The sequence below is a fragment of the Pollachius pollachius genome, assembly GCF_949987615.1.
Source record: "Pollachius pollachius genome assembly, chromosome: 1".
Taxonomy (NCBI): domain Eukaryota; kingdom Metazoa; phylum Chordata; class Actinopteri; order Gadiformes; family Gadidae; genus Pollachius; species Pollachius pollachius.
In genome coordinates, this window is record NC_136934.1 from 42283758 (window position 1) to 42297858 (window position 14101).

General features: G+C 42.2%; 1 protein-coding gene across 1 annotated transcript in view; it reads left to right on the top strand.

Moving 5' to 3' along the window:
- Positions 1-12927: 12927 nt before the first annotated feature.
- The window catches only part of ascc3 (activating signal cointegrator 1 complex subunit 3), a 100114-nt gene continuing 98940 nt past the window's right edge, over positions 12928-14101 (top strand). The window contains exons 1-2 of the mRNA XM_079744833.1: positions 12928-13019; positions 13339-13453. Of these exons, the coding sequence (XP_079600959.1) occupies positions 13364-13453 (90 nt within the window). The 5' untranslated portion in view covers positions 12928-13019; positions 13339-13363. The remainder of the gene's footprint in view (positions 13020-13338; positions 13454-14101) is intronic.

Sequence of the window (14101 nt, forward strand, 5' to 3'; positions counted from 1 at the left end):
ACCGCTGCGATGTTGGAATCATAAAGTTGATTTAAAGGCGGTTTCGTGTGGGTAAGGCGCTCTTCAGCTGCATCATTCACATGCGCATTGCCTTCTGTCGCCGTACACTTCCCAGTCCGATTACACATTATCAACGGATCGTTCAAATAAAGGAAGGAGATCATTAAAAACGCCAGCGCATTGACAAGCTAAGATTTACATTTAAGTATTTGCATTCCCGCCACATCTGAAGGAAAGAGATCAACCCCAGGGAAGAAGGAGAAGTCGCCAAGGTGACAAGCGTCTCGGATAGAGGTCGAGCTGAGACATACGAGGTCACATCTCCCGCACGCTTTACTAACTACCAAGCCGTCACCTACGTGAGGCGATCTGTGCGAGCGTTTGAGGAGCAGAGCGCCATTACGACAAGAAAGAAAGGGAAAAAAAGCGCCGATAAACTTTAACCAAAACCCAGGGAGAAAGCACGCGTCTCTCTCGGAGACCGAGAGAGACGCGGGTCATCTCCCCTCGATCACCTGTTTAAAGACAACAACGCCCATGCTGGGATCACATAGTGTCAACGCAAAGGGGATGGAGGCAGAAAGGAGGAAGGCGGGAAAAAAAAAACCGAAGACATTTAAAGAAAGCCTTACCTTAAATATACGGGGAGCGGGAAAAAAAAACGCAGCCAAGAGTAACAAGAGCAGAACAAAGTATTTAATTTGTTCCTAGAGAGGAGCCGAGTCGGTTCGCTCGCGTTTCCTCGCCTTCCATTCCGGCCGTGGGGGAGACACGCCTCCTGTTGGACGATAGCACGCACTGCTTAAAGCAACAGGGGGCGAGGTGGACCCGCGGACGCAGGGAACTACCGCCCCGAACTCACACAACCGCTGATGGTTTTCCTCTTTCGGTTTATCACCACTGGATTTTTTTTATTGAATCACGAAATAAAAAAAACAATCAAAAACGAAGTTGGTGAATAATATATACGCATGCACAGTGTGTGTGTGTGTGTGTGTGTGTGTGTGTGTGTGTGTGTGTGTGTGTGTGTGTGTGTGTGTGTGTGTGTGTGTGTGTTTGTGCGTGTGCGCGCGCGTGTGCGTGTGTTAACCAAGCTGTAAGGGCCCAGAGCCTGGGTTGACTGTCCGCCTTAATTATTGGGAGCCTTTGCACGACACAATTAGAGCATTCTCTGGCAACCCCGAGTGTTTTCCCAACACTATGTCATGCAGATATCATCACCGTGGTGTCGTCCCCGTCGTCATCACCGGCAGCAGGCGACCCGAGCGAATGAAAACAACTTGAGAGTCTGAAGATGTGTGAAGTGTTCGACGAGCACGTCTCGGTACCAGCGTGCAAAGTGTGCGGCTGGGGGGGGCGGGCTTGGGGTCTCTGATCCACCGCCGCTGAGTGCTGCTGCTGAAATGAAAGGGATCTTTGATTCCCCCCCCCCCCCCCCGTGGAGTATCATGAGAAGTTGTATTGTGGAGGGCAAAAATAAATAGTCAATGACATCTCTGTGATCTCACACACCACCCCCCACCCACCACCACTCCTCATCCAAAACAACAGAACCTCATCCCGTCGGCTGGGCATCCATGTGTGTGTGGGCCCATGTGTGTGTGTGTGTGTGTGTGTGTGTGTGTGTGTGTGTAGGTGTGTGATGTGTATGTGTGTGTGTGTCTTTGTCTGAGAATGCCAAATTACATCAAAGACCAAACAGACTCTCTGCTATCCAGGCTAATGAAGGACAATGTAAAGCACAACACTTCTTTATCCTCCAGGTAAAACTCTGTCCCATGCAGCAATGCACCTGCAATGCATGTCGGTCAGAACACTGTCTTGTATGCCATGGTACTCATTGGACCTGAGCATCACTCACCCACTACTCATGTCTCTCTGCCGGACAATCTTTTCCACGCAGTTTTAGTTTTTGGCTGAATTATTACAAGCCAATGGCTTTGGAACACAGTAGTAAGTATATTTGAACAAAAATGTGTATCGCCACAATGAAGTGCTCTTGTTTCGTGTATTCTCAGCCCACCTCTTGCTCAACCGTGTCATTGCTGAACTCAAAGGCAGAGTGTGACATGTAAAAAACTATGAAGTGTCAAACTAAAAAGGGGTCATTTTAATGTATTCCATTGCATACTGAATTGTTCCGCCATTCAGTCCAAGTGCTCTCATAATTGCTTTTAAAAACCTCACTGCCGTGGACTACAATAGAATAATTTGGTTTCACAATGAATCTAAAAAAGTTGTAGACGGCTGAAGGAACAACATTAAGTTCAGCATCGACCGATTCAAGTAAATTCTTCTTGATTCTTTCTTCAAAAATTTCTACCACGAAATCCACCTCAATAAATAGCTGGGGACAAGGATACTGAAATGAGGAAACTTACCAATCCACCCACGGAAACAATATTCAATATGCAAAATGAGTAATAACTTTAGGGAAAACAAAATGAAACAAGATTTACTTATATATGAGGTTCATATTTTGTGCTGCCCAGACCCTGCCACCCTCCCCGTCTGTACTTTGTGACCGTCCCGAAATCTTATTCTAAACTGTAAAATTACAATCATGTTCCTTCCGAGTTTTTATTTGCCATCATCAACAGAGCATCAATTATATAATCAGGCCGTGTAGTAGAAAAGCAAAAACAATCACACTATGCCGTTGTTGTTGTAGTATGCTTTTTTACATTTTTTAATCGGAAACTCTTTTGCAAACTTGATGATAGTCCTTCCTGTTACAAAAGGCTACCAAGTTTAAAATAATATATTCTCAAATACCCTCTCTCCCCCTCACCTATTCTCTGCTACTCTGTCTCTCTTTCTCTCTCATACACAAAATATACACACACACACACACACACACACACACACACACACACACACACAAAAAGTCTCTGCCTCTTCCACCTGTTACCAAGATCATCTTGATGCAAACAGTTGCACATCATCTTCGTCCAGAAATCACTTGAGAGGGGAGCGAAAAGAAAACAGAATGCTACAGCCCTTTTGGTCCCTGACCTCCTCTCACCCTGGGCCCATTACCCAGAATAATCACAGACAATGGCAGGTTCCAGGAATATACTTTTGAAGATGATTGCAGACAAAAGTCTTTGGGGGGATTGTTTCGTGTCATTTTGCTTCAACAGCACTCTAATTCCGAACCAATCATCAGGACCACGCGGGCCAACAGCAGCAGATTCAGTACTGGGCTGGAATCCGGAATTTAAAAAATAATCGACAATGCTCTCTCTCTCTCTCTCTCTCTCTCTCCCTCTCCCTCTCCCTCTCTCACTCTCTCTCTCTCACTCTCTCTCTCTGATTCAAAGGGCTTTATTGGCATGAAAAGAATGGAAGAAACAAAGCAATAAAAATAATCAAGATACATTATAATACATATATATACAGTGAGAAATTATAAAATACTATACTATGAGAAAGATTATAATGGTCAGGAGAGGAGTTAGTTAATGAGTTAGTGAGTTTCTCTCACTCAATTAGATCACAATTTACAATTTAGGAGGCATACAAAACATATATTTCCTTTTAGAACATTGTCCAGTCTGTGTGTGGGTGCAACAATATACAATCGTTAGCTCTTTAGCATTGTCACAAAGTGACAGGTGTAGCTATACTTTGACAATCTTATAACCATGCTTGTGAAAACCCCTTATGATCCTGTTCCCACTGGGAGAAGGCTTGTGGCTTCCAGGAGCACACAGAGGTCTGGGGGGCTGGTAGAGTGAGTGGCTTCTTGTCTGTCCCTCTCTGATTAACAATTACTGCTGCACACTCCAGCGAGGGGGGTTTCAACCCAGAAGCAGCTCTCTCTTAATGAGGGAGAGGGGCCACAGCCATGCATCTGACGTCAGTCTCCTAAATACCAGGCCAGATCAGGCACGCGGCCCAGCCTTTGTTCCTGTCTCTCGACAATAGCAAGAAAGCCAAATGAAAAGATGGATGAGACTGGGAGGGGGAGAGAGAGTGAGAGAGAGAGAGAGAGAGAGAGAGAGAGAGAGAGAGAGAGAGAGAGAGAGAGAGAGAGAGAGAGAGATGGGAAAATAATGGTGAAGAGGTGGGGAAAGGTTACCATAAAAAACAGACAGCACAATAGAAGGGGAAAGAATAATAAAAATGTGCGGGGGAGCTTCACTTATTACCTCGCCTCATTTGGGAAGAATCAAAGATTTCCAACTGATCTATAATTAGTTGACCCCAGCCCTAATTAGAAATACTAAGTGCAGTGCCTCTTCAGATTAGAGCCTCCAGAATATTTCTCTCTCTATTTGGTCGGCGAGCCAATAAAGCGTGAGGTGGGATGAAGGGGTGGTGAGGTCAGAATAATTGCACAGACGCTCTGACGTGATCTAGATTAAATTGTGATAAATGTGTCAGGATACACTCGACCAGAGTTTGATTCACCAAGGACACCGATGGGTTCCAGCTCGTGAGCAGCTATGATCCAAAATGTTCCATAAGACAGTGGAGCGTTTGGTAATTCCTGAATAGACCTGGAGATACTATGACTATTTCTGTAACACTTCTGCTTCACGAAGTTATACCTGCTGCCACCGTGCCTGCCCCAACCCTCCCAAGGCTGCATTACATTTTTTTCCCAACCTTTATCAAATGTCAGAGAATAACAGCAACCAAAGATCTTCATTAAAGGAGAAGGGATTGTTGGGGACCCTTTTCTCTTTAAGTATTGTAAACTGAAAGATATTAGCTTCCGCTGCACTGGGAATCTAAAACACATCTGCTTCCTACAATTTCCCAATGTACACAGAGAATATGATGTTTATTTATTCCAACTTTGATATAAAAAAGAAAGGCTGGGGGCTGTTTGGTTAGTGGAAGTGAGTGAGTCAGGTATGGCTCCAGAGAGGCCTGCAATGTTTGAGTCAAGACACATGGTACACAGCTGGTATCTTTGGAAGCAAGCGGCCAAGCAGCAGGCTGAATTACCAAGCAGAGACCCGTCTGTCTTTAAGACTAGGGGGGTCTCATTTTAAAACCTTACGGCACAAAGTGGTGTTTTTCATATATGGTTTGTGCATCAGAATGCATCATTATCTGTTGCAGATACTCTGCCATATTTAGAGGAGTCAAGAGAGTTGAAGTACTGTAAAATACAATCATTATTACAGACATAATAACTGACATTCAAATGCTCAAATGCTTCCAAAATGGCGGCGGCCATTGCACTCTGACGCTGTGATGTTCGAGCCCTAACCCGACAAGGACTATACACATGGGAGAAAGGGAGCGAGAAGACAACTAAATGACACCAACATGCTTTGGACAGCGTGGAGATGAGGTCAAGGAACAATTGAAAAAAGAGGAGAGGGGAGGGATAGATTAGGGCAGAGAATGCTAAATCATACAAAGTGGGACTAAACCATGTGCGGCTGAGGGACATCTTGGAGGACACGGAGATGAGAGCCAGAGCATACTTAGCTGGCAGAAGAGACATTGCAGAAAACGAGGATGAGAGGGCTGCGGGGAAAGGTATTAAAAGCCTATCGATCCGCCCACTGCAATCGCCTTTCACATTATATGAAGCCATGTTTAATTCAAGCCTACATAATGGTGGCGGAGGAGGGGAGGGGGGGTACCTGAAGGCCTGAGAAGGAGGAGGGAGAATGGGAGAGAAAAAAAAAGAATGAAGGTGAGGGTAAGAATGGTATGCATGTTGCGATCCGTCTGACATAAGGTACATCTAACAGACTGGATGACACATGGTACATGTAACCTGCACCACCCTAATCTAATCTAATCCATGGTTTTTTGTCACCTACCAACATCAAAGGCAAAAGCTCAGCACTATTTCCCTCATTACTCCAAAGTTCCCTTCATTAACCCGTTTGCCATTTCTCAGCATATTTTAAATTTTCTTATCTATTTTATTTATAGTTAAGTATATATATATACATATATATATATAAGGGTTCAATTTTGCGTTTTGCAATGATTAGCAATCCGCCATTGGCTGGGCAGCAGTTAATTCCTAAATATAGCAGCAGCCTAACGTTGTTAAAAAAACTCCATCCAATCAGGATGACTCTCGAGCACTTGCGGAATCTGGTTGGACAGAAATCTGCACCTTCAGTACAGATCTCTGTCCATCTTTTAACATTGTTACTTGTTACTCTTACTATTTTCTTCTTAGTCACAAACTAAAAATCATCTGCGCGCTGATTGGTCATAACATTTATTTTGGGGGAAAAAGGCTTTCAACAAGAACGAGGCCAAAATGACCCAAAGAGAGAAACAGGATGTGAGATCAGGATTGTGTCACAAGGCCAATTTAAAGCTGCTCTGGCGTTTGAATAGCTGATGGTATGGAATGAATCCCTGCAAGGGAGGCACAGCGGGAGTCCCGCCATGATGCTCTTGTGATTATGGCAATCATGACCTTAATGTAATTCTAGAAATAACTGTAATCTTTAATTTCCACAGATATCTTAAGCACCGTACCGCTACGCCACAAGACAGGCATCCTAGCAATATATATTTTTTATTATTCGTTGATTTGGTGTTGTTGTGTCTCTAACAACATGAAGCCCAAACAAGAAATCTAACTAGATACAGCACCTTCCCAAAAAAACAAGCGACAACATTAGCATTCACACGAAAGTGCTTGGCACTAAACAACAATTAAATCAAATTAAAGTTGAAGGAAATTAATTTTGAAAAATATATTTTTCCCAGTGTCTCGCACAAATAGAGACTTCATATTGAAATGTGGATTGACAGAGGTTAAGTGCTTCCAACGTTTTGTGTTTATACCAGATCATTTGAGAAACTGTTTTTTAACTTTCTGATGTTTGCCAAGTGTGGTCTGTGACCGAGAGTGTTTAAAAGTGATTTTAGTTAAAATATCTAATTCACACCTTCTGCCAACAGGACCAATCATCTACCTGCAGTTAAAGGCATGGACAAGCAAGTAAATGCTAAATTCTCCACTCGCTAAGTTATTTGATACTTGGAATGAGTAATTAAAACACTAACATTGGGGGGGGGGTTAACTGAAAGTCACTTTTTTGAATCTTGAGAACGGTTACGGTTTTAAATTTAAATGTTAAAACACTTTTCATGTGCATTAAGGACACTGAAGTGCACCTCATCCCATCCACCTTAATGGACAGCGACTGACAGGAGTCAAGCAACTTGACTATATTTTGAAACCCCATTACTTGTTCAAGTGCATAGTCCTTAGCTTTTACCACTAAAGCAAGTATTTATTAGGCACACACACACACATACACATGCGAGCACACACATGCACACACACTTTTATTCAGTGCATATCTCCACTTGCGTAAAATGTGATGATTTAAGTCAATTAATTTGAATTATATTGACTTTTAGAATATGGAGAAGTGGGATTCTGCAAGAATTGCTCATTGCACTTTGTTGGGAACTGCCTGGCTTCATGGTGGTGGCTGCAGGGAGAATTGTTCGTCGTCTACCTAATTGGCAGTGGTATTTTATTTATACTGATGGAGGCTTACTATGACAAGAGATCCATGGCACTTTCTACACATGAAACCCTATTAATGTAAAGAAAAGGAAAATTCATACACTGCTTGGTAAATGGTTGGTTTACGTAAGGAACAAAAAATAAACTTGCTGAAGTCAATAGCTATATAACTTAATAATTAATTGAGCGCGTACACAAGGGAATGTTAAATAACAAATAAATGCACATCTTTTTATTTTTATTCTGAGCAACGTTTTTATAGTCATTGGAGGTAGGTTACTGTTTTATAACCATCATTTGAGCATTGAGAGCACAACCTGTTTTTCCCTATCATAAGTCGCAGGTCGCATTTCTCATCTAACGACGAATAAAAGATGGTAAAAATATTTTGCTGTCATATAGCAGTACATTCACAAGCCCACAGATTGTAGCGCTACAGGGAATGTTGATGATCTTTTAATATAATACCAATACTTACACAATAGGTAAAAGGTAAAATGTTTCATTAATTGGTATAGATTTTTGCTACATATTTTATATCATGTATATTATCAGATAGATTGATATGAGCCGCAATATAAATTAGAGGTTTGTATTAAAATTGGTACTTGTGACTTTTGGCCTGTATTCTTTAGCTCACACAATAATTTCCATTGGGCAGACATTCAAATGGCCAGAGCCCTATAAAGCCTTGCATAAGAAGCAGAGCACAATAGTCCTTTTGCCGACACTCCGTAGTGTTACTAGTCCCCACTCATCCGGTGTTTCTTATCCGCAACGTGCTTTAAGAAAGCTATTGTGGTTGTTGATGAATGGAGTTTCCCAGCGCTGCGTTCCAACTGCCTGGCAATTCGAATCATGAATCTCAGATCTCAGTCAACTTGAACATTGTGCAGTACCAAACTGTTCTCTCAGTAGGATTTATTGCCAGAGGCACTTGAGTGTTGAGCACTGCTTTAGAATGATCAGTGGGTATATACAGAGATATTGACACATCGACAGAAAGTCAAAAGCGAAACATAAAAACGGACTGCTTTGAATCGAAATAATGTAATAGATATCATGCATTAATGTTGTGGGTCTCCAAACAAACTTTCGAGGAGTGTATTGACTCAACAACTTTGCTTGTCGCGGAGAGACCCTGTAAAGTTGCTTTGATTTATACCTTGTCCGAACGCCTTGTAATGCAGACCTTGAACGTACAGCCAGTGGAACAGACCCAGCTCAGTCGTGAAGTAGCACTATGTCAAATGACTCCCATCTGATAATCAAGAGAGTAGCAGTAGGCTAACGGCCCCCCCGGGCCACCGGAGGGGCACCCACCGTGGAATAATCAGTTAGTGCCAAGGCTTCCTCCTCCATTTCCTCTTCCCCTCGGTGGCCAACACAGACTATTGATTGAAGGTGGTGTCTGGGATCAGGGACTGGTGAAATACTGCAGACTGTCCTGTGTGAACAGAGCCTCGTACAGAGTTTGCGTTTCGGGAGAGGTAACCTCCCTCTCCTGACACACACACACTGAAGCTACAGATTCACAAGACGCGCACTGACATATGCACACACACACACACGCACAAACAAACACACACACACACACACATATATTGGCACTCACAAATGCACACAGGCACGGACACACACACATACAAGCACGCATATACAAGCAGGCCACACAAATGCACAAAAGTAGGCACAGGCACAGGCACTCACACACACGCTGTCAGACACAAACTTTCACACACACACACAGACACAGACACACACACAGGCACGCAGCAGCAAACCACACACAGGCATACACACACAGACACACTGCAGGCTTATACTCATATAGCCTTGCTTGATAACAGACAATGTGAACAGACAAGTAATTCACACTCTATTTTAGCAAACTGCTCATTTAATCCTTCTTTTGATTAAATGCCATAATTGTATATTTTTCTGAATTTTACTTCTGCACAGAAGTCTGAATTATGATTATTATGTTTCATTCGGGCTTAACTGGTTAGTTTTGCTATCTTTACAATCTCTATATCAAATCAAGTAGAGCCACATATAATTTGGTTCCCCCACCAAAAAGAAAGAACAAAAATGTGAATAATTCATGGTAAATTCATAAAGCCATCGACAATCCATAGCCCAGTCGATAACCAAGTCCATTTAAATCACTGTGGTGTAAGAGAATCTTGTGATGCATAATTATGCTTGCATACAAATAGACACACACAAACACACAAAAAAAAATCACATATACACACGCACACACACATGAATATGCATACATGCACATTCTTTTTTCTGATAGCTGCTGGATGCCCATGGCAGATTGCATGCAGCTTCCAGGGAAGTGAGTTATTAGGATGTATCTGTGTATCGTGGCTGTGCAGTGGGATAAGGTCTTCACCGTGGAGCGCACTTCACCATGTGAATAATTAGGCTAGGTTACCAGCACTGGGGGAGAAGCAGGTACGAGGAATTCCACAACCACATTAGCAGGGTGTTCGGCAGAGCACTGACATAAACAAATGGCCCAGTATGCCCAGACGATAGCAGGAATAGCATTTATTCTTTTTTTGCTGGGATAGATATCATGGATTTAAACCAAGGATTTTACAGAAAGTTCTCATTATATTCCCATAAACCCCGCTTTTGAGAACTTAATTTAACACACACATGCGCGCACACACACACACACACACGCACACACACACACAAACACTCAGACACACACAATGTCTCCTGGGGGCTTCCTTGCGCTGCATTGCAATATACATTAAAACCAACTCTAATTTTGGTCAAACAATAGCTGGGAAAACAAAATGCTTTTAAACGAGAGTGTGGTTACAGGCAGGTTTTCCTGCCTGTGAGAGTTGATGGAATAAATACATAACAATTACGGAAATTTAATGGTCAAATCATATCGGATGAATAGAAGACCATATAACAAGGTTATATGGTCATCTTTATATGGTTATCTTTATATGTTTGTATGTCATAAAAACTGAAAAACTTCAATAACATATGAATCATAAAAATGTTTGCAGTTGCCTTTGCCCATGGTAATGTCAACTGCGGGCTATTCACTTGGAACAAGGTTCCTGTTGGGTAAAACAATATACAGGATGACAACTGAAATTCAGATGAATAAAACTCAAACTGATTCATTGTTTTCTACATTATTTGCCCTTTAGCATGGTCAAGGGTTGCATTTGCGTGTTTGTTTTTGTGCGTGTGTGCACAATCGGATACACATGCATGCAAATATAATACGCCTGATGTATTGTGCGTGAGAAAAATGAATCATTTGCCGCTACTCACCACTGTGTTTTGCGGCATAGCCTGTCTAGCACAAACTGCACGGTTGAATTCCAGTGGGTATCACTCATGCTTACAGCACACAGAGGTCTGATGGAGGGCTGTTTGGGATGGGGGGACTCTCATGCATAACTTCCCACCATGAGGCACCCTGGCAAGATGAAATGAAGAGGAATAAGACATGAGGCAACATTCTTTCCACAGGTAAAGTAGATGAGCACAGAGACGATTCATCCCACAGCATTCACAAGGTTTCTTCCAGGAATGGTGATGCTATGGATATCTGATAGATATTATTTATCTGTGGACAATCCTAGTCATGCTGAAGTATTCACTCTTAAATCTAGGGTACATAATTCGGAGAAACCAGCCAGAGGAATCCAAACAAATGAAAATCCTGTCCTCCCTCCAAAGCCACTCCCCAAAAAAATAGCTTGCTCAGTATAAACGTTGCCTTATCTTGTTTAAGACTCCAGTCATGGGCAACAAGTGCAAGTAGGGTATAAAAATTACAAATCCTAATATGGCGATGGCTACCCATCCCTACTCCTACTGCCGGATTGATTGCTCTACAAAAATCTCAACCTTAACCCTACCCCTAACCCTTACCCCTACCCCTTAACCCTACCCCTCAACCCTACCCCTCAACCCTACCCCTACGAAATGGGACAACAACCCTTCAAGACCCAGTTACAGTACGTCATTAGTAGTCGTTGACAGGGTTTTGATCTTTATTTTAATTTAATTTAATTTTTTTTTTCGATACAATATCTGTATCTGACTGTATAGGGGTATAATTGTATCATTTGACTGTATGGGGGGGGGGGGGGGGGGGGGGGGGGCGCCTCCCCCCCTGTACAGTCACACAGGGGGCGCCTCTGCACGCCCCCTGCGTCTCGCGAGCAGGGAACAACCGGAGTTGTGAGTGTGCGAATAACAGCCATATGTGCGAAAACGGTGAAACGATTTTAAGTGCAGCGAATCTGAAATCAAATGTGTGGAAGTCCTTTGGGTCTTGCCTCTGACAAAAGCTTGGCAATTTAATTGTGTAGGACAGCGATCAAGTCTATAAATAAACAAATAAATAGACACATATTTCTAACTTTATAAATGTCTTACATTTTTCCCCATGCCATAAAGAAATAAATATAGTTAATGTGCAACGGCAAGGGATCGGTCCCGAAAGAGCCTTTATCGGAGAGACCCCTGTACGATAGGCTCCGAGGTCCACGGGAACACCCAGTAATGGTGACGCCATTATCAAAGGAGGGACTAGGAAGCTGCGAACGCCAATCTAAACGGATAGATTTAGCTGAAAACCTGCTCCCGACCAGGTTTGGTTGAGAGCATAAGTCACCATGGTGATACAGCTACGCTAAAATAGATCGACTTTCGTGTCCCAGCTAACCCAGGCTTTGAGCGCAACACACCTCGCTAACCCACTAATCGACGTTCGTAGTACAGGCCACTGACCTAACAATGGCCTGAGTAGGGCTGGTCATTCCTTTGCTATAGTAGGATTCATAATTGTGCAGTGCCATAGGTAGACAGACATGTGGGTCATCCACTCATATAATTTGGGCCGAAATAAATTATTGGACGGGTTTATAGGCAGTTTGCGACCGCCAAAGATACCAGATGATTTTTTTAAATTTTTTGTCAGAGAATTTGATTTATTGATTGGTGCTATCAATAAATTTGAACGCAGTTTTAACAAAAACGACAAAAGTGCATAGAAAATAAATTTGCCTAACTTTAACTCGTACGTTAACATGTCTTGTAAAGTTTGTCTCTTCCCATAGATATACATATCTATGGTCTCTTCCTAGTTATTGTAAGGTAGGGTAGCACTATTGAAGAGTTAATTTGTGAGTGGCAAAATAAATACAAACATATCTAAATATTAAAAATAATGCTTGCAGTCAATTACATGTTTACATCAACTACTCAAATATTAAAAATGCTTACTCAATCATTTTGTAATCGTTCACGTAATTTTAGCCTATACATATATCAGCGTAAAAACTGCCACAACCACAGTGCATGTGGATAATGTAGTCCTTTAACAGTAAGACCCATTGTAGGCTATGTCGAATAAAACTTCGATACCCACAATTCCTAACATCTCTGCTTCTGTTGACATCCGCATCTACACCACCGTTCACAGTGATTCTTATACAACACGAGAGTTTACATAGAAAAGTAAAGAACTGTGAATTAAAAAAAGGTATTATCTATTACCCGCTTTGAGATCACTTGTGTACACGTTCCCTTGCAATAGTCAGTTATGTTGTCATCGCTGAAATACAATGATAGTTAGAGACGTGGCAGACAGTAGCTAATGTTAGCCAACTGGCTGCTGTACGGAGACGAACGATTGACTTGTTGTTGAATGACGGAATTAAGTGTCTAGCAGACACGAGTACATTTGTGATAACAGACCTGTCACAGATATATTCAAACTCATCTGTGTTTAACCTGTGGGTGATATTCGGACTCAATGTGTCAGGTCTCACAGCAGGTTATCTTGTGTCTGTTTTGGTCAGAGATCAGTGATCCCGGTGGACAGTGATGTCCCCCCCGCGTCTCACAGGTGCCCTGCGCTCCTTCTCCAACGTCAGTAAGAAGGATGACATAGATGGACAGGTCTACGATTTAAAGGTGAGTAAACGATGCCATAAGAGACCTCTAAAAGCATCTGGAAACGTGCCAATACTACTTGATCCTATCGATAAGCTACAAAGTTATTTGTCTGTAGCCCTGCATGTTATAAACCCTCTTATCTCTATTTGTTATGTCGATGTTACAAACACTATTATCTTGAGGATACATTATTCCGGATGAGGACATGTATCTTAAAACCCAGCATAAAACCCTGTCTTAATGCCAGCCTAGAATATAAAGCTACCATTACAACTTTTGAATGCAGATACCAATTTGAAAGCCCCAGAGAAAGGAATTACATGATTCATCGATTAATTCAATGCTAAAACTCTACCCAGAAACAGCTGGTCAGCTTTTGGTTCGAGGGTAAGATTGTAATACGGTTATTAGGAAACTTGGTGTGCAGGGTGGGTTTAGCTCACACTCTTTATGTCAGTTATCCCAAATGTGTCCTTGATTGTCACCTGAAGTCTACTATGCACAGCTGGGCTTTATTATCTGCTTAATGAATTGAGTAGCAGCTGTGTTATTATGCAAGCAGCCACACTTTAACTTTCCTTTCTATGAGCTGTAAAACTTATTTTTGACAAATAGGATCAACCATTTACCATTTCATTTACCTTGAAGGAGCTTTAAGGTGTAGGT